The sequence below is a fragment of the Gouania willdenowi genome, chromosome 14 (genome assembly GCF_900634775.1).
Source record: "Gouania willdenowi chromosome 14, fGouWil2.1, whole genome shotgun sequence".
Lineage (NCBI taxonomy): Eukaryota > Metazoa > Chordata > Actinopteri > Blenniiformes > Gobiesocidae > Gouania > Gouania willdenowi.
Window position 1 is genome coordinate 6,821,778 of NC_041057.1, and position 21,178 is coordinate 6,842,955.

Sequence of the window (21,178 nt, forward strand, 5' to 3'; positions counted from 1 at the left end):
TAGGCTCAAAACATTCCTCTTTGGTAAAGCTTTTAGTTAGGAACCAGATCATAGCTCATAGTTAAGATGCAATAGGCATAGACTGCCGGTGGGGGGGTCTGGCATGCTCGGTTGGAGAGAGGTTGGAGAGGGCGTTAAGAGAGAGGTCATTTAGGTTAGAGAGGGACCGGAGAGGGTCCCATTCCTCTCTCTAACACTCCCTCTATGTCTGCTTCTTCCCTTGTGTGTTTGCTCCTGTACTCCTTCTGGCTTTTGTCTTGCAGGTCCGTGGGATCCTTAGTGTGGAGTTACAGAGTCTCAACAACTCTGTCTCCACCCTTTCCTCTGCACACACCCAACACAGCATAACATGGATGGCTGTTCATCATAGGAATGGGATCCACACAAGGTTCCTGCTGCTTAACAGAAGGTTTTCCTTGCCGCCATGATGAATTCATGTTGGGTGTGGGATACATATGTATGTGTATATACGTATATATGCATATGTGTGTATCCATAAAATGAAGAGTCCGTCCTTAAGACTGCTCTACTGTAAAGTGTCTTGAGATACCATTGGTTATGATTTGGCGCTATACAAATAAAAGATTGATTGATTGATTATCAACATTCATGTCAGTATTTAGAATAATGACCAATCTGAGCATTATTACAGGAAAGAAAAACACGTTTTTATAGTAATTTTGTGTGTTTTTCTGTCATTTTGTGTATTTTCGTTGTCCTTGTATTTTTCCTGTAAAATGTATGGTTTTAAGTATTTTTTTTTGTATTTCTGATGTTGTTTTGGTAGTTTTTTAGAACTGTGGGTTTGCAGAACAACTTTTTTGTGTTCTTTTATTTTTGTGTACTTTTGTTGTCATTTTCTGTATATTTTTTGAGTAATTTTGTGTTTGTTTTTGTTGTCATTTTGTGTTCGTTGGAGTAAATTTGTGTATGACTGTTTGTTCATTTTTGTCGTAGTTTTGTGTGTTTTTTGAGTATTTTCTGTGTTTTTCTTGTCTTTTATTGTACTGTATTTTTCTGCTATGTTGCAATTCTTTGTATCTTTTAATGTATTCTTGCTTTAGTTTTGTGTATTTTTGCTGTAATTTTGTACGTTTAGTTTGGGGGCCACATAAAATTGGACCAGTTGCCCATGTCTGGTCTACACCGTGTGCCTCAGCTAAAACCTATCCAACAAACACACCAAAGTGAGCACCTCCAAAAAATGGTGAATTGATTTCTCTTACCTATGATACTGAACCAGACTGGGGTGCTTGACTGACTGACGGCCACAACTCCCACGGGCTGAGCAACAGCAGTGGTCTCTGAAATGGAGAAGTTGTAGTACCTCTGGGTGAACACTAGGGGAGGCATTGAAGGGACAGGTTTGCGGATCCACTCTACGTGGAGTTTGACGGTTGACCACAGTGGAGGATCACCACTGTCCTCTCCTTTAATCTGAGCAAAAACAACAACAATCAGACGTTAAGGAACAAACTTTAATCTATGTAAACATAAAAAAGTTTAGTGCAATAACATTGAACCAGTTTAAGACAGTGGTTCTCAACCTTTTCAGCCCGCGACCCACATAATAAAGGTGGCAGGAACATGAACATTGAAGAACAGTCATGTGGAGACAGGGTCATCTATAAGGGGGAATAAAGGGGAGAGCTTTTGTGGGAACATCCATAAAGCCAGCAAAATAATGGTCCATTGTTCTTTGAATCTGTGATAACCACATTTATTTATTCATCTGAATATTATCCACTGTGATCAAAGAAGTTTATTATTATTTGCGCCAAGGTATAGAGTCATCTTAAAGATGGAAATCCTTGTTTTAATCAGAAAAAAAAATTGGTTGAAAGTGACCAAAAATGGTGGTTGAAATGGGATTTTAAAAACCACAGAAATTGGTGAATAGTTTCAAATTAGAGTGGCCAAAAACAGAGAGAAAAAGTGGTAAAAAAAAACCACACACACAACAGTGTCAATATTGGCTTAAAAGTGGCAGAGAAAAGTAGGAACAATTCGTTTAAACTGGCAAATAATGGGCAAAACAAAACATAAATGTGGTAAATTGGCAAAGATAAACATGAAATGTGGTGAAAAGAGGTTAAAAGTGACAATAATGGGTCAACATATGTGACATTAAGTGGGAAAAGTTGTGGAAAGGGTTTTTAAGTGCCAAAAATGTCTTGAATGTGGGAAAAATGTGCAGTAAAGGTATTGTATTTTGATGGAGAAGTGGCAGAAATTGGAATAATGGAGCAAAAATATGACAAGAAGTGATGAAAATAGGTTAAAAAAATGGCAAGTTTGGTGTAGTTGCAGAAAAAGGGTAAAAATGTGCAAAATTGTTAAAAAATTATTCTTAGTTTCTTGACCCCTCCCAGTGTCTCGCAACCCCAAGGTTGAGAACCCCTGTGTAAAGATACATTCCCTGCAAGATGTGACCAGCTTTTTGCCTTAAACTGGCTGTACAAAGTGTGGACTATCTTTAAAATTTAATACTAGTATAGCATATATCACATGATCATATATAAAACTCACTGTGAGAATATCATAGCTGCCTGCTGACACCGATTTTTTGGATGTCACCATGGCGGTCCTGGGATCGATGCTGAACTTTTCATCCTCATTCCCATCAATAATGCTGTAGGTGATGTTGCCATTAGCTCCAAAGTCACGATCGTAGGCAAAGACACGGTAGACGGGTTCGCCCCGTTTGTTACGGTCTCGTTCGGGCAGTCGAATGCGGTAGGTGACCTCTGGGAAAGTGGGGGCATTGTCATTTTCATCCTCGATGTGAACTATGACCCACACGGTGGACTGGCGGGTGGTCATGGGACCATCAATAACGGTAACCTTAGCACACAGGAACGCAGACAAACAGAAATGAGAAAATGCATTGAACCGTTGAAGATTCAAAGTTATTCACTACCGGAACTCTTCAAGTAGAGTAAACAAAGTAGAGCTGGGCGATATGGATCAAAATTCATATCGCAATAGTTGTTCTCAAAATGGCGATATACAATATAAATCTTGATCAATTTAATTCAAATAAAGTCTTACCAGAAAGACGATTCTGGGTTAAATTTGCTGATGCAAAATGTCATAGAGGCTAAAATAATGGTGAGAAAAAAATGACCCCAAAAGTCACACAAAATGACAACAAAAATACACAAAATTACTACAAAAACACAAATTAACAGAAAAATACACAAAAGAACAACACAAATACTTAATAGGACAACAAAATACACAAGAGGATAAAAAAAGCACATTGAGACAACAAATATATGTAAAAGAACAACAAAAATGTACAGACAACCTACAAAAACGTACAAACAAATGGAGAAACATGCAAAAGAACAACAAAAACAGAAAAAATACACAACAAACACTGCTTTTCGTGCTGTTCCGAGAAGTAAAAAAACAGCAGTGACTCCTAAAACAAGTATTTTAACACAAAATACGTTATATATATGTAATAAACATTGTATTTCTAGAGGGTTACATGCATTTCAATGCATTCATATTTGCACTGTATTAGCCTGTGTGGAGAGCAGGGCCACGTGGGGCCGTGCTCACGGGAAATCTCTTTTGTTATATTGATCCCTGGAGGCGGAGGCAGAGGTTTGATCACCGATCAATTGGATCAGATGAGGGTGAACACTACAGCTGCCAGCTTCACTGCTCAGTGGACTATTAATTACACATAGGCAGCATAGACTGGCAAGCAGAGCAGAGCAGAGCAGAGGGTGGCCTGCACAGTCTGGCATTTTAATAGAAAATAAATAGTAGAGATCTGATGGAAAATGCTTCCATATCCTTGGATTAAACTCCTAATTAATGTAAGAACTATGTGACTAAGTTTAATGCAAGTTATGCTTCACTCATTATTAATAACCACATATTTTTACTATACTAAACAAAGTAGCAACACAACAAATATCAGAGTTCATTTTAATAGCAAATTAATTATGATTTAGTTTCATTTTGCAACTTAGTTTTGGACAAAATTGGGTCATCAGGACCATTTCAGGTGTAGACTAATTTTAGTCGACTAAATTTGCACATATCGTCGACTAAACTACAGGGCATAATACTTTATGCACATTTTAAAGATTTGATAGCCATTTATCAACCTGATATTGAATAGTATTAATGTTTGTAATAAATACAAACAGATTTGATGTGATTAATGTGTAACACCACATGTTCACGAGTTCTGATTAGATTTCATCACATGTCACATAATTATAGTTTTGTTTTTATAAGTTCAATATATTATTTTTATTAGTTAAAAATATCAATATATTATTTTAAATTTAACAAAAAGCTACATTATAGTTTTGTTTTTATTAGTTCACAAAAATATAAATTACTTTTTAATTTCATCTCATAGCGTTATAAAAATATAAAATTTGTAATAAGAAGGAAAAAACCCAATAAAGTCCACATGAACAAGCATTAGCAACAGTGGGAATAAAAAACGTCCTTTTAACATTAGCCTAGCATTAACATTAGCATTTACTATCATTAGCATTAGCCTAGCATTATAATTAGCATTTTCTAGCAACAGCCTAGTATTACCATTAGCATTTGCTAGCATTAGCATTAGCTTACCACTACATTAGCGTTAACCTACCATTACCATTTGCTAGCATGAGCATTAACATAGCATTAGCCATATAATCAGCATGAATTTATTATTAGCATTAGCTAATATTAGCATTAGCCTAGCATTAGTACTAGTACCCCTATGTGTACCCCACTTTGAGAAGCTAGGCCTTATAGTGATGAATCTACGATTATCAGTGTAATCTGAATGATTAAAAACAGGCAGAAGCAACACAAACATAATCACTTTGCTATCTGTATGCACAGTGTCCACAGTTCAAATGCTGCGTAGGGCAACAACACTCTCCTCCTCCTCCTCCTCCTCCTTTTTCTGCAGAGTAGATAACCGGTGATGAATTATTACATTTAAAAATTCCCAAACCTGGACCACAAAACTACCACCATTCATCACAGTTTATGGAGCCTTGAAGGCTTGCCAGGGCTGTCCTCCATCCTGTCTTTGTTAATCGTGGGATGGAGCAGGTGGCAGGGTCGGATGAAATATAACATTATGAAACGATGCATACTCTTTAGAATTCACTGTACCTCCAAAAAGTGCTCCGCTTGTTGTTCTCTGTCCAGTTTTCTTGCAGTTGTTGTGATCAGACCTAAAAATAAGAAACAGCTTCTTTAGATAACAAATAGTAGATTAGTAGAGTTACTATAGCGTTAAGTTAGATTCATTTGTTGTGGCTAAAATGTGTGTTTATATCAAACACCCTGTTTACATCAATGAGCATGTGGATGCATGTAAGGTCTAATGCACATGTAAAACTCAAGGCCCGGCTTTTGGATGCATTAGAGCAGTGTTTCTGAAATGGGGGTACGTGTACCCCTAGGGGTACGCAATGGCACTACTACGAAATTTAACAAATGAAAGCATTACAAATATGAGGGTTTTTTTTGGTTAAAAAATGATAATATTACTACATATGTATACAAGCAACTCACAAAACGACAACAAAAACACAAAATAAGATAAAAGTTAACTGAAAAATGAAAAAATAAAACACACAAACAACAACAAAATACAAAAAACACACCATTACCAGCAACACACAAAACAATAACAAAGACACACTAAATGAGAAAAAAATACACAAGACCACAACAAAATACACAAAGTGACATAAGAAACCCTCTGATCATAACAGTCATTTTTTTTTAAATTTTTTATCATTGGTCGATTATTTATCGATGGTAGACAGATGTGATGTTTTAAGCATTTTTTAAAATCAGTACAACAATCTCTGCGCATGGCTAATCCAGCACGGGTACATCTCAGTACGTTCATCACGGAGGTAAACTCAGACCTTGACACCAGCTTCAAGCTAAAAATCAAACATTATCTTTTCAGAACAAAAGCATCTCTTCGTGTGTTCCATTAGTTTTTTTTAACGCTTTTGTAAATAGGGCTCTTACTTTGAAGTTAACTAGAAGCTTTGCCAGGGTCTCCGAAAATCTCAGAAATGTCAGAATTTAATGTTTATACGCAAGTTTTATGGATCAAATAACCACATGATGTCGATATTCTACCTCGTCACTTTCTCACTTAAGATGTTTTCTGAAATTTGAGATGTTTAGCCTCAGCGTGCTTCATGGTTTTTGTAGTTGTAGGTTCTGGAAGTATACTTTAGTGGGAATGCTCACCATCCTAATCATACTTATAGTATATAGTAGACTGTATATAATCATTGAGTTTGTAGTGTATAGTATGTAGTGTGCCATTTGGAACACAGCCATTGAGTTTTGATTCAACAACATATTTGTGGAAGTGGAAATTAAACATTTTGACAGCTTGTTTTTCCTACTTATCTATCTTCTTTTTTTTTTTTTTTTTTTTTTTTTAGCTTGTATTACATTTTTTTCATGGTGGCATTCAGATTAAATTAAAGTACATTAAAAAAAAAAAACAGAATCAGTTTTATTTGCCAAGTAGAGTTTTTAGACAATACATGGAATTTGACCTGGTGGATGGTGTGAAAAAATAAAAACAAACCAGAAACAGTATAATAATAATAATAATAATAATAATAATAATAATAATAATAATAATAATAATAATAATAATAATGATAATGATAATGATAATAATGATAATAAAAATAATAATAATAATGATAATAATAAATAAAATAAAAAATAATAATAATAATAATAATAATAATAATAATAATAATAACTATGAAGGATTAATATAAATATAAACATATATACAAGTTGTGCAGGTAATATTGTTGTCTGTTTAATTAATGTATTAAATCAAATGCATTGTTATTAGAATTTTGAAATGTGTCTAGGTACTTGAACATATTGTACATTTATATTGTAGTTTCTTGTTTGACTGTAGGATTGAGTGTCTTTATTTGCCCTGTGATGATAGGTTTGCGACCTGTGTAAAGTGTTTCCTCCCCTGAATGCTAACTAAGCTGTCATAGGCTTAAAGTGATACTTCTGCCATAAGCAGAATCATCCAGTTAAGATAATGGTAATCACTTTGGTTTTTCGGGACAATGTTGCTGATTGAAAATCTGTATTTCATCAATAGCTGAGCATTCAAATATTGTGCTTATGGGAACAACCACTAAAGTTACTTAAATGGAATGGATTATTTAATTCACACACACACACACACACACAGTATAAGACATCTGTACAGTCACACAGATGAACAAAAGACCACATTTATTCAGAAATCATTTCTCTGTGGATTCTAATGTGGACTGATTACAGTCAATGTGCCAAGTGGGTTTGTTTTGGTGTAATGAAGCTTTGCACTGATGAAGGATTATTTTGGCTGCTTAAACACTGAGATGTCAATGCTAAAATCATGGCGAATGCACTCACTTACACACTTACACACACACACACTCACACACACACTCTCACACGCACATGCACCATCACATGTGAGAACATTGCACAGTGTCACCTTGAGCTTGTTACGCCAGCTAACTTCAATTAAGCAAATTAGGAGTAAATCTAGAGCAGCGGTCACATGGTGGAGGAGAGAGACTAGAGGAAGGCTTCTTCAGCACACGCCACACACACACACACACACACACACACATACAGTAGAGTAAGTACTCTGATAAAAATCAATGATCTACAGCCGTGCACCTCATCTGCATCCTGACAAATCTCCATCCTATAATCGGACTGAGCTCAAATGTAGCTAATGATCCAGTTTTTTTTTTACAAAGGCAGGTTCGTCATATTTGTGACTTTGAAACTCATTTGTTTTTAAACAGACACAATTTAAGAATCAAGGGTGAGGTATTGAACCAGTAAAGTCATTGATTGTGAATAGCTGCACAGCTTTCAACTTGATTAGGACTTCATTTTTGAACAATCAATTCCACTTCTGTAGCAACTTTATTATTCGAAATGACTTCAACCCACTGTGTAGCCCTGCAGCATCAAACAATATGTTATAATTAAAGCCTGACAGATTATAGCGTATCACCGATTAATCAGTGATGGTCGAATTATAACCAATGTTTTAAAGCTAACCTACGAGAATTGTTTTATTAGATAAAATCTCTCTTTGGTTGTTGCTGCGATGGATGTTGCACTTTTCATTTTCTTTTTTGTTGTTGTATTGTTGCCATAACAATAGAAATTAAGTTTTTTTGACACTATGGCAAAGGGGCAGAACTAGATCAGCTTTGCTTCATTCTGTCCCTTTTCAAACTACTGTAGATCCGTGACATATATGTGTAATGCATGTGCATTTGGTTGATTATTAATGAATCACTGATCATATAGTGTCACGGTCTGAGTTTACCTCATACTGAGATCGATTATGAGCATGCCTACTACTGGAAAATTAATTTTTTTCCTAGTTCCGCTGTTCGTTTTGCTACTCCCGCCGTGCTAAGATTGAAAATTAAATTTCAAAGCTAATGTTTAAAGCTAATGTTATTTGACGAGTGCTGAATGATTCCATTCCTTGGCGAAAAATGTACAACTGCTCAATATACGAGACAAGAGAGGTTAATTTAGACAAAAGGATAATTTATTTTCCAAAAAAACATGAATATAATATACATTGCAATAAATAACAGTTAACCTAATGTGACTTTACAATAATAAGCTGTTGTATTCTGATCATGACAATCATATTTTTTTTATCATTGGTCGATTTATTATCGATGGTCGACTGATGTGATGTTTTAAGCATTTTTTTAAATTAGTACAACAGTCTCTGTGCATGACGAAACCAGCACGGGTACATCTGAGTACGTAGCAGTCACGTACTGAGATTGTAAAAGAATCTCAGTACGGAGTTAAACTCAGACCGTGACATCGGTAATATGTTTTAACATGCCTATGCACCCTGCTGGGTTCTATTTTAGTTGTTTATTTATTTGATTTTACTCTATTTTAGTGTTTGAGAAAAATAAAGATCAAATCAAATCATAGATCAAAGAAGTGGACACCATTTACTCCAAAAAGAAAGGAAAAAGTTGTCGTCTCCACCGTAAAAAACACATTTTCGCGCATTGCATTGTGGGATGTGGAGTCCTGGAGATGGATGCATTAAAGCATTTTAACTTCAGTTTTATATTGCGTGGAATATGGGAACAAATTAAAATTGTGTCGAGCCAATCACTGTCCTCCAAGAAATCATGAAAACAATGAAAAAAAACAAAAAACACTTGTATTAATTTGTTTACAGGACTCCACATCCCACAATGCAATGCACGAAAAATGTCAACAAACGGAGTGTTTAGGGTGGAGGTGAAAACAAACTTTCAAACTGCAATTTTGACCTTTTTCCTTTCTTTTGGAATAAATTATGTTTGATTAATTTATGAGGCGTACACTATAATTTTATTTAATAAAAAAATGATCAGGGGCAGCAGCTTTAAACCTTTTTGCTGCACAAATATAATGTCACTTTTCTTATTATTCAGTGTATTTATTTACAGTCCTTCTTAGAATCAGAATCAGAAAGGTTTTATTGCCAAGTACAGTTTTTAAACAAAACAAGATATGTAACTTCCTGGAAGGTGCAAAAAACAATACTACTACTACTACTACTACTACTACTACTAATAATAATAATAATAATCATCATCATCATAAATAGAAAGGATGAATAAACATGTTGACTGTTTACTAATTAAAGTTCCTTATTTTAATTTAGTATTATAAGAAATTATGTTCATGTACAGTATATACCGCGTGTATATCACTATTCTTATTTCATATCTGCATGGATATAAATCATCTAATATAATGGATATCTGTCTTTTTTTTTAGTCTAACTACATTATCTGCAATAAAAAGGTAATAACTTATCAATTCATCTTGATCACATGACTAATTATAGGATACAGACGTACAACTCATTGAAATTATTTGAGCTCTTTCTACAACTGCTGTCAAACTTACGTCAACATTAATCAGTGAATGGGAGCCTGTAAATCTGTCCATCAGTCAAACTCAATCTATGTAACACTTAGAATAAAGACAGGTCGTAAACCAAAGTGCTCCGTAGATACAGCAGTGGTGGGGCTGCTGATAAAGAATCACGGTCAAGGTTTAAACTTTGCAAAGGTACCATAAAACAATGATAGAGGGAGAATGCATGTCCACAACCTGATACAATAAATCCAATCCAACAGAGAGCGAGAAAAATGTCAGAGTGACACGACGGCGCTCTGCAAATATTCATGCTTTTACAAGAAGCGTTCACTGTAGCGCCCTGTGTCAATATCTATTCTGTCCTCCATCCCTGAGGAGGTGGTTTTCCTTCACACGCACACACGCACACACACACACACACCAGTGAGCTGTCACAGCACATTTACACTCAAAAGTTGTGCTTCAACACATTGTGGGCAACTGTTGCAGTATCCCAAACATATCAAATTGACACTTCCAGAGTGAGAAATGTGTTGCTTTGAACTAACTCAAATATAGATCTTTGGAGAAGTGCATTAAAACTGAGAGGCAGGGTTGTGGGCAATTACATTTTTCAGTTACAATTACTGTACGTTTTCAATCACCCATGTTCAATGACCAGCATTTTTTTCCAATTTCAATTAAATTACAATTATCTTTTATCCTCAGAAAGTCCATTACAGTTATGTTCTCAATTACAATAAATCACAAAATAAATAACCTAATAGCAATTACCATTCTTCTTGTGTTAGCTTTCTGTTAGCATCTCTTATGATAACAGGTCCTAAATCAGCTGTAAAACACAATAAAAACAAATATCTATGTATCATCTAAGTTCTTTCCTATCTATTGGTATCTATCAATGATTTTAATATGTTTTTGTGTGGGCATCTGAGCTTTTTCTTATGTCAGTAAACCCCTCGATTTATATTTTTTTAAATGGTGAAAAGCTTGATATGAAACATATTTAATTAAGTATGTGCTATGCATATGCTAGCGCAATTAAATGTTTTTTTTGTGGATAAACATGATTAATAAAATCAATTTGGACTTTTTTGGATCAATACAATAATTGCGCAGTGAAATATTGCGATGTATCGCCAAATTGATTTTTTCTTACACCCTTATTAAACAGTCAAACGTAATCTGTATTTAATTATCCTCCATCCATTCATTTTCTGACCAGCTTGCTCCTTTTTTCAAGGCCACGTATTTGATTATCCTATTATTTATCATTTTTAAAGAAATAATTTCAATCATGTATGTATTGCATGGATATTATTATTGGATGTGTTATCATGGAACTTTCTACTGCTACTGTCAATGAGTTAATTTGTACAAAACCAGAGGCAAAAAAGAGACAATTTACTCTGATTAAATACAAACAAAAAGAGCTCAGATGGCATGAAGCTCTCCCTTGTGGTACAAGATATAACAATTTGTGTCTCTCACACGCACGTGATTATTTGTTTGTTTGACTGCTTCAGTTCCACTAAATGTCCAATTTTCACCATAAGCGTAGTAAACAAAATCCTAGTGTGTTCAGGTGTGCTTTAGAATGGAAAACAACCACATTTACAGCAATGTGCAGGGATGACAATTCATTTTTTATGGGAAAGGTGAAAAAAAGGACTTGAATCAACTCATGCCGTCAATTTACGATTAATCTAAATATTTGTTAGTCAAAAAAAAAAAAAAAATGGGTCAAAAACTTGGGATTCACATTTCCAAAAACCCAAGCTGAACTTAGCACATCTTACTTTTAAATCATCTTGCTTCTTAATAACTGCTGTACTTTAAAAAACAGGCTGTCGGTTTTTGGTCTCTCTTTTTTTTTTTTTTTTTGCCATTTTTCCAAAAATCAGAGCACTTTCTCCTTCAAGAAGCTGAAACATTAATACTAAATGTATTTCCCACTTGATGGAATCACTCATGGCTTAATCTAGGCCAAAGTCTCAATAAAATTAGAACTCTCTTCTTTACTGGATTTTAATAAAACATCTTCAGCTCTAAAATGATTTTTAATCATAACTTCATAAAGCAAACCAGAATGTGCATAAAAACATCTGCAGTTTACATGAAGATTATTATTATTATTATATTATTTACCCTTCTTAATAGTTTTAATTTGTTTTGTCTATACAAAGTATAATTTTGGCTCGATGCATCTGCCTAAAGGGCTAAAGAGTCGGTGCTTAAATCTGTGATTAGTGATGGAACAGCAGCATGACTCAGTAGACAAAACATAAAATATGTTCACTAGATTAACTAAATTAATAGAAGTTTTTATGTGTGTGCAAGAACGACGATGGAGTGGGAACTTATCATGGGTGGAGCCAACAATAGTAAACTGGGACCAGTAACCAAATGCAGAATGTCCCGCCCGGTACTCGTGCTGTACTTGGCGGAGGTAAGCGCTCTCCGAGTGCTCTCGGTTGTCATGTATTATCATATTTTACTATAATTTGATTAGAATGACTTTTTATTGGGTATATTATATCGGGTAAAAATCACCGGCGATAGTGATGGTGTTACTAATTTTAGCGATAATGTTCTAGGGCAGTGGTTCCCAAACTTTTCCACAGTCCCGTATGCCTTTAGACATTTAACCTCAGGTACCCCCGACCACTGCACACTTAAAAAACTAAATAATAATTTAATGCAGTGTTTTTCAACCTTGGGATCGTGACCTCATGTGGGGTTGCCTGGAATTCAAATGTGGTCCCCTGAAATGTCTAGTAATTTATAAGTAAAAGAAAATACTGATGAAAAAAGTATTTTTAAATATTTGAAATTATTATTCTTTTTTTTATAACACCACACACACACACACACACACAAAACAATCTTAAACAACTTTATTATATACTTTAACTTTCTTAAATATAAACCCAGTTCAAATAAAATGCATTATAAAAATAAAAAAATATGAAAAAAAAATATCTGAGCTGGCACAACTTGTCACTTTGTGTACTAATCCTAACAACAAACATTACCAAAAGCTCATTCTAGGAAGACACAAAAAAGTCTCTGGAGATGGCAAAAATGAGTGATATTAAAATGGGGTCAGCTCACGACCCAAAAAAGGTTAGGAACCACTGATGTAATGTCATATACAATGTAGCCCTACAGTGAAATTTGTCTCTGAATTTGACCTATCCTGTTGAGGAATGATGTATGATTTAAAAAAAGCATAATTATCTGTAAGGAATGTAAATTGGTGAAGCAATGTAGCTCACGTCATATTTGCACATTTTTTGATGAGATTGTTTTCTGTCACTATTAGTAGTCTTACATGCTAATCTGTCATTTGTGGCAATGCATAGAGGCTCCTGACTGCTGGTTGTTTTATTTTCTAGTTTAAAATGTTTATTTTTTATCCATGTACCCCCTATGACAAGGTACCCCCGGGGGTACCTGTACCCCACTTTGGGAACCTAGGTTCTACGGTAAATAAGACACTGCATTAGGATATTGTATTTCTAAAACGTGCATGTCTCACCTGTTTTTGGGTGTATGGAGAAGAAATTCTGTGGATTTCCTGCAGAGATCCGGTAGCTGAGACGACTGGGCGTGGCCGTGAGGTCAGGATCCTGGGCTTGAATTTGAATGACTGACACGTCTTTGGGAGCGTTCTCTAGGATCAATGGGTGGTAGATGGGGTCTGAAGTGAGGGGAGCGTTATCGTTGACATCCTCTACCTACGAGAAAAATGTACAGAGAAAGTGGAAGAATTTGTTTTCATGTCTTTTATATATCAGTGATGATATACTGTACGTGTCAAACCTGTACAGTATTAAATAGATGTAAAGTAAGTGAAATAAATGCACAGATTTTATAGCATCGTCGTTAATCAGCTTAGACGCCCTGGCTTGACCTGCAACGTATCAAAAAAAAAAAAAACTGAATTTACGTAGAAGAAAATAACGTAGATGTCACACTTTTCATCTACTGCAAATTATGAATTCTTTCTCACTGCATAAATCTAATGTATTTATGGCGAACAGGGCATTGATTGAGCATGTGCTGGGAGGCACGGAGAGCCAGGATGGCTCTGCCAGTGTATGAGGAGCACCTGTGTCTGATTAATCTCCCTCTTTTTGTCTGTGATGAAGAGGCCAACGGTAAAGCTCCCAATCAGCCCGCGCGCACGTGAGTCCCCTGGAGCCAAAAATGTCGTCTGCTTGTTGTTCATACACTGCTGAACTCTTTCCCAAAGGGAGCAGAGCAGAATGGCTAAAAGGTGCGTCTATTTCACAGTTCAGAGCATAGATTTTCTGCACAAATCACCATAAAGTAAGAATAAGGAGTTATGATTAATAAGTCTAATTAACATTTTAACAGTAATTATTACACTCTTGTTATTGTATTGTTTCTTTGGGTTTATTGGTGAACAATGATGGCACATTAGAAGCATGCAACCTTTAAAATAAATGAGCAGTACAAAGAAAATTGAGAAAGGAATCATTGAATGCATTTATTAGAGAAAAACTTAATATGTTTCTCCATACAGGAACAGATAATATATACTCAACAATTAACTTCGATGACACACTTGGCACATTTTTGTCTCCAAAACGTTCATCTACCTACATCATATAGACATATTGCTGAGGTATACAGTAAAACATCATCCCACTTGGGTGAAACACAACAAATCAAGAAACCTAGAATCCTAGTGGGGGTAATTATCTACCTTTATGTAGTCCCAAAACCTGTTCCAAAGGGTCACCCCCTCCCCCTTGTCATCGCTTAATCTACAAGCATAAATTCAAAGGATGTACTTTCAGTCATTGCACAAACACATTCCTTCACCTGTGGGCTTTCTCATTCCTTCCAGTGTCTTAAAATCACTTGACAGGCTGTCGTTGTACCCACTGAAATTACACACAAGTCACCTTGGGTTATACTGGGCAACTGAGATTTATCCCCCAGTAAGCAGAGCTCTGGATATGAGGAGATTTCTGCTCCAAATCAGTTACTTAAAATATCTAGAATCGGAGTCCAAAAAGGTCTAATTAAAACACATTCCCACATGCAGTCGAGGAAAGTTCCAGTTTTTTGTATTTCCAACACAAATCATCACCCAGTAGTTTCATCCAATCCAGATGGTGTGTAATAGTATCTACAGTATGTAATATGTTATATTGTGTAAATTTATCCCTTGCCTCGCTCACATATTTACCACAATCAGCCACAATTATTCCCCATCTACCACTTTCGATCTCTGCACCAAGGTCCCTTTGCCAGATCATCTTTGACTAGTTAGAGTCATCGCTGAGAGAACAAATTCTAATGAACTACAGCCGGGCCCGCGGAATGTCTCCGCGCCAAATAGCACGCGCCACGTTCCCAAACATTCAGTGAAACGACTCGGTTCCACTGAGTAAAACAAATGAAATTGTGGGACGTAAAATTGTAATCTACGTTGAATTGCCTTTGAAACGATATATCACACACGACTGTTCCCATAAATTTTGAAATTACCAGAAATGGGGTTGGGCTCCTGTCCTAGAGTGCCAGGTTTCTTCCCAATACAGACATCAGGATTACACCACAATGATGAATATCATTGTAGTGTGTTTAAGTTTCAATATTTTGTGTACTCTGCTCCAGTTATCCTTCAAGTGTAGAAGTGTTGGATTTGTAATATTAGATATTTTTTGTGACAATACCTCTATGGGTAGATAAGGCGAGCATAATTCCTTTTCTACCTCCATCCAGGCTGATTTAGCCTCCGTAGCTTGCCAGTACCTTGCTATTTTAGCCATCTCAAATGCTAGATAACACAACCTAAGATCAGGGAGGCCCAGCCACCTTTCTCTTTATGTGCACATAACTTTCTCAGTTTTATTCGTGGTATTTTCCCAGCCCACAGAAACTGTTTTATTACATCGTCCAGTTGTCTAAAGATTATGGATGGTATTGTAATTGGTAGCATCATTGCCACATAACTGAACTGTGAGATAACTATCATTTTAATAACATTAATTTTTTCCCCCACTTGCCAAGGTTTGTTTCAATCTTTTGAAGGAGTTAAAGTTTAGTGCCACTATTTTGTCTATATCCTCAGAAAGTTTGATACCAGGATATTTTATTCCTTCTCGTCTAAACTTAAAATGAACAACATAGGTGAAATACATGACTTGGAGGGAGACATTGCCTCAGATTTGCTCCACTTGATAAAGTAGCCTGAAAATGTTGAAAAGGATTGCTTAGTGTCCATCAAATGTGGCACAAGGTTAAAGGCCCGGATACTACCGCTAAAATATCATCCGCATATAAAAATAATTTATGTTCAATGTCTCCTCCCCTTACTCCTCTTATTCCAGTGTGTGCTCTCACAGAGACTGCTAGAACCTCTAAAAAAAATGATGAACAGTAATGGGCTCAATGAGCATTCCTATCGAGTTCCTTGAGTCAGATTGAAGAAGGGGGAGATTATTCCATTTGTCATCACTGCTGCCTTTGGTTCTGTATACAACATTTTTATTAATTTAATGAAGTTAGAAGTTAGTGAACAGAAAAGGTCTTCTCTGCATCCAGAGAAATGGCAGTTATAGGAACATTTTAGGATTGACTCAGCCACTTTAAGTGTGACAAAATTAACCTGGCAGGAGCCAGATTGATGTGTAGCCCCTCCCTCTAACTCAAGTTTTCCACATAGATCTGGGTCTGGCGAATCCTTTCGGAACCAGGGAGGGACATGAACACAATGCTTGAAGCTGATTGGGCGAAGCGCCTGTCCACCATGATTTGTTTTAGCCAATCGCAAGCTAACAAATGATTATGTCTTCATCGGCATACGCCGCAGAGATGGTGCTACAACAACAACAAGGCTCCACTAGTGAAAACTTTCTTTCGGGATAGTAATGCTGCGGTCATTATGTCGTTGAGTGACTTTTACTGTTTTTGCAACATGAGTATGCGAGTTAATTGCACGTTAACCATCCTTCTGCGTCGACATCTTTCTATTTTGATTTGGAGCTATGCTGATAGCAGTAGCCAAGCTAGTTCCTCTCCCCGCAACTGCGCATGCGCCAGTTTTGCTTTGGCGCTTCTGCCTTCGTCACACCCGGATATCCTGCCCTAAACCACAACACTCTCTCATGATTGGTTCGAATTGGTTCAGTTCGGTTTCGAAAGGCAAAGGCGGGAACAGCACAAGATGGATTCTGGTGTTTATGAACACCAGAATCCATCTGCAGGCAAGGTTATAACATTATCAGTTGATGTTCTATTTTTCATGAAACCAACCTGACTGGGGTGAATGATACTTGGTAAAACCAGTCGTAGACGTGTCGCCAACATTTTTGTAAGAATCTTACAATCAAGATTAAGCAGACTTATAGGTCTAATATTGGAAGGATCTGTTACATCTTTACCTGTTTTGGGAACTAGTGAGAGTACAGCTTCATTGAAAGTTGGTGCTACACAACCCTTATCAAATATCTCCTGATATACCCTCCGTAATACTGGCACAACAATATCCGCACATGTTTTATAATATTCCACTGGGAGTCCATCACAACCTGGTGACTTCCCATTTTTCACTGATTTATTACTTCCTTATTTCAGCCTCTGTTATGGGTTTCCAGTCCAGCTGGGAGCTTGGGTATGTCTATATTAAAGAGAAACTGCTCTATATCTTCTTGTGAGGTATTAGTGGATATGGAGGATGTGTATAACTTCTCATAATATTGTTGAAATATACTATTTATATCTTTAGCAGCAAAAAAGTGTGCATCTTCTTGTTTTATAACAAGTATAATGTTAGTGAATGTTTTTTTTCCTTCAACAGTCTAGCTAGTAATTTTCCCATTTTTCTCCACCTTCATAAAAGCTTGTTTTCAATCTATAAAGTGCATATTCTGTTTTTTTATTATATATCTTATGTAAGGAGTACTTTAGCTTTCAGAGTTCTTGAAATTTCCCATCAGAAAAATGTTTTGACACTTATTTTTTATCTCCTTTTCTAAATCTTTAACCCTTGTAAGATTCTCTCTTTTCTTTTTAGCGACCTGTGCTATCAATCTGCCTCTTATATATGCTTTTGAGGCTTCCCACACTGAAGTTATTTCTTTAGAGTGACCAATATTTATTTTAAAAAAAGGCTTTTAAGTCTTCCTCCTCTGTCTTTCTAAAAGTTGAATCTGACATTAACCCGGTGTTTAGTCTCCATCTGCCTCTCCTTTCAGCTTTTAGATTGACCTTAATAAATAGCTTGACTGGTGCATGATCTGTATTGGCTATTGCTTTTATATCACAGTCAGCCACATTGTCAGCCAGAGAAATACTTATTAGGAAAAAAAACTATTCTGGAGAAAGTTTTATGGCAGTGGGAGAAGAAAGTAAAATATCTATTGGTCCAGCATCTCTATTCAGCACATGTAAGGCCTCTCTCTCATTATGAGTCATGAGAGGGGGTCTGAATGAACTCCTATCCAATATTGGATCCAAAACTTAATTAAAATCCCCAGCTAAAACTATTTCACCCTCAGTGTCTCCTAGTATTTTATTTACCTTGTGGAAAAAGATGGGGTCTCCCTTATTAGGTGCATATATGTTGCCTAATACAAGAAGAACTCCTTCAATCACTGCTTCAACACAAACAGTCCCTCCCTCTGTATCTTTAGTTTGTTTTAGCAAAATAAAACGTACGTTCTTATGAATCAGGATCAGAACACCATTACGTTTGCTTGAGAATGAGCTATGCAGAATGTGTCCCACCCACCCACCCCACTTTAAATTTATCAGCCTCCAAACTTTGCAGGTGGGCTTCGTGTTTAAAAGCAACATCTGCCTGATTGGTTTTCAGAAATGATATCTTCCTCGTTTTAATGGGACCACTGCATCCATTTACAGTATATTCCATGAAATACATTTAACAGGACTTCTAGTCTTGTTTTTTTTAAAATAAAACAATAAGTAGGCGAGGTAGTAATAAAAATAATATAATAGGAAATAAAAGGGAAAGGGAGGGTCTGTCTGCATCCATTTGTCATGGAGAATGTTATTCTTTTTGGGTTCCTTGTTATTAACACTTGCTACAATGTACCTGCCTGTTTCTGTACACCTATAACCTAAACTTGCCCAAAACGAAGAAACCAAAGATGTCCGGCTGCTATCACGCAACCAGTGTCCGAGTGCTGAATGCTCCTCGCTGTTGAAAAAAGAAAAAGAAACAAATAATAATAACACACATATGTTGGTGTAACGCCACTCCCATGGCAGCCGTTCTGTGTCAGGAGAAGCCTCTCGTTGGCCCGCACAGGGGCTCATTCTGTTCAGTGCAAAACACATAGTCTTACATTGGGTATAAACAGCAGCTGACCTTCCTCCATTCATCTCAGTCCACAGTTCCTTCTGGTCATTCCTCGTTAATGATCTTCTCTGCAGCCTCAACAGTGTTGCAGCTCACTATTTTTCCTCTTCATTTGAAGTGTAGCATTGCGGGGAAGGCCAGTGTGTATCTGATGTCAAGCTCATGTAACTTGCGCTTCACCGGTGTGAACGCTTCCCTCCTCTGTGCCAGCTTTCTAGATATATCCGTGCACACAGATAAGCAACATTTTTCCCAGACAAATCCTCGCTTTTCCATGGCTGCAGTGATCACCTTAACCCTCGCAGATTGCCTTTACAAACAGATCACCCTTGGAGGGAGATCTGTGTTCGGCATTGATGCCAGTAACCTGTGCACCCTCTCTATCTCTAACATCCGTTTCAACACCGAGTCCCTCCGCCAGTATCTTTTGAACACAGTCAAGCAGCGTCCCATTACTACCAAAGGTCTCGTTTAGACTCACCAACCTCACATTATTTCACCTGCTTTGGTTTTCAAGGGCTTGTACTCGGTTTCACAGTTCCTCTGTCTGCCTATCCTTGCTCCCCTTGTCGTTCAGCAGCTGCTCCAACGCGTCCTCCAGGTGTGCGATACGTGCCTCAGCGTCCCCAAGTCTCTCCCGCAGAGCCATCACCGTATTATTCAGCTCCACCATTGCTTGTTTGATAGACGAGACGTCAGTTGCAACGCTCTGCAGAGTGTCGTTCATCTTTGGAATTTCCACAAACAGCTTTTCTAGACTATCCGGCGAGTTCGTGGACGTCACCTCAACGGTGACATGGTCCTCCTCATGCGCCGGGCTTTTCCGGGTAGTCAGGCGAGAAGAATTTTTGAAGTATCTTGATGTCGCCATGTCTTTTAAGTCTTCTTGACTACAAGTAATCTATTCGAGCAATTTAAGTATTCGGAGTGAGCATTAGATTACTTAAATATGTGCGTTTTTACATTTAAAACTTCAAAAACTATCATGTGCAGGTCTGGAGTGCCCTTAACTTAACCCACGTGACTCCATTATTTCTAAATATTAAAATGTGACCCCTTTTTAGATCCCTGTATGTAATGTAACAAGATAAACATGACAAATTAAAATGCATATATATATATATATATATATATACACACACACAAATGTATTAATAGACTACTCTCTACATCAAAGCAATCAGCCCTTTAATCTGTAAATCATCTGTAAATCATTGACTCACTCAATGATGTAATCAAATTATTACACTATTAGGGAAAAAATGTTTTGCCTGCCACATAATGTAGTGACGAAGGCAAGTTTTTTTTTTTACGTTTTGGTCTTAGCATCTTGTTACATTATTGACCAGTTGTAACATTTTGGGTTTTATTACATTTTCTTTTATTACCAATTCAGGATTGTTACATTTTGGGTCGTTGTTATCTGGCTCTAACAAGCCCATCAATAACTGTATTGTGCCATGTACGGTAGATTTCGTTAGAGTATAGAATAGTTTAAGTGGAAGTGGAAATTCAACCCTTTTTCTTGTTTCTACAGAAGTCGATACCACGAGGCAATTCTGATTGTCCCCCAGATGGACCATTAACTAACACCCATGCAGCATGTTGGTGGTGACACCATTATTTTTTATTAGTCAATGGAGTAAAGAAAGTGCTTGCACTAATGTGAGATGCTAGAATAGGTGAAATTACCTTGACCGTTAAAAGTAGTTCTTGTTGGGAAGACTGGGGGGAACAAATGTTTTCACACGTGCCCTTTTAAGTGTTGCACATCGTCCCGCTCTGACAGCGATTTTGTGTTGTGCGTCATCTGTTCTAAACTAAATTAATTTACTTTGT

At 36.6% G+C, this 21,178-nt stretch overlaps 1 protein-coding gene across 1 annotated transcript in view; it reads right to left on the minus strand.

Moving 5' to 3' along the window:
- Positions 1–21,178, minus strand: part of fat3b (FAT atypical cadherin 3b) — a 107,445-nt gene that overhangs the window by 68,156 nt on the left and 18,111 nt on the right. The window contains exons 5-8 of the mRNA XM_028467252.1: positions 13,517–13,715; positions 5,149–5,210; positions 2,530–2,844; positions 1,227–1,437 (exon numbers count right to left, since the gene is read on the minus strand). Coding sequence (XP_028323053.1) covers positions 1,227–1,437; positions 2,530–2,844; positions 5,149–5,210; positions 13,517–13,715 — 787 coding nt within the window. The remainder of the gene's footprint in view (positions 1–1,226; positions 1,438–2,529; positions 2,845–5,148; positions 5,211–13,516; positions 13,716–21,178) is intronic.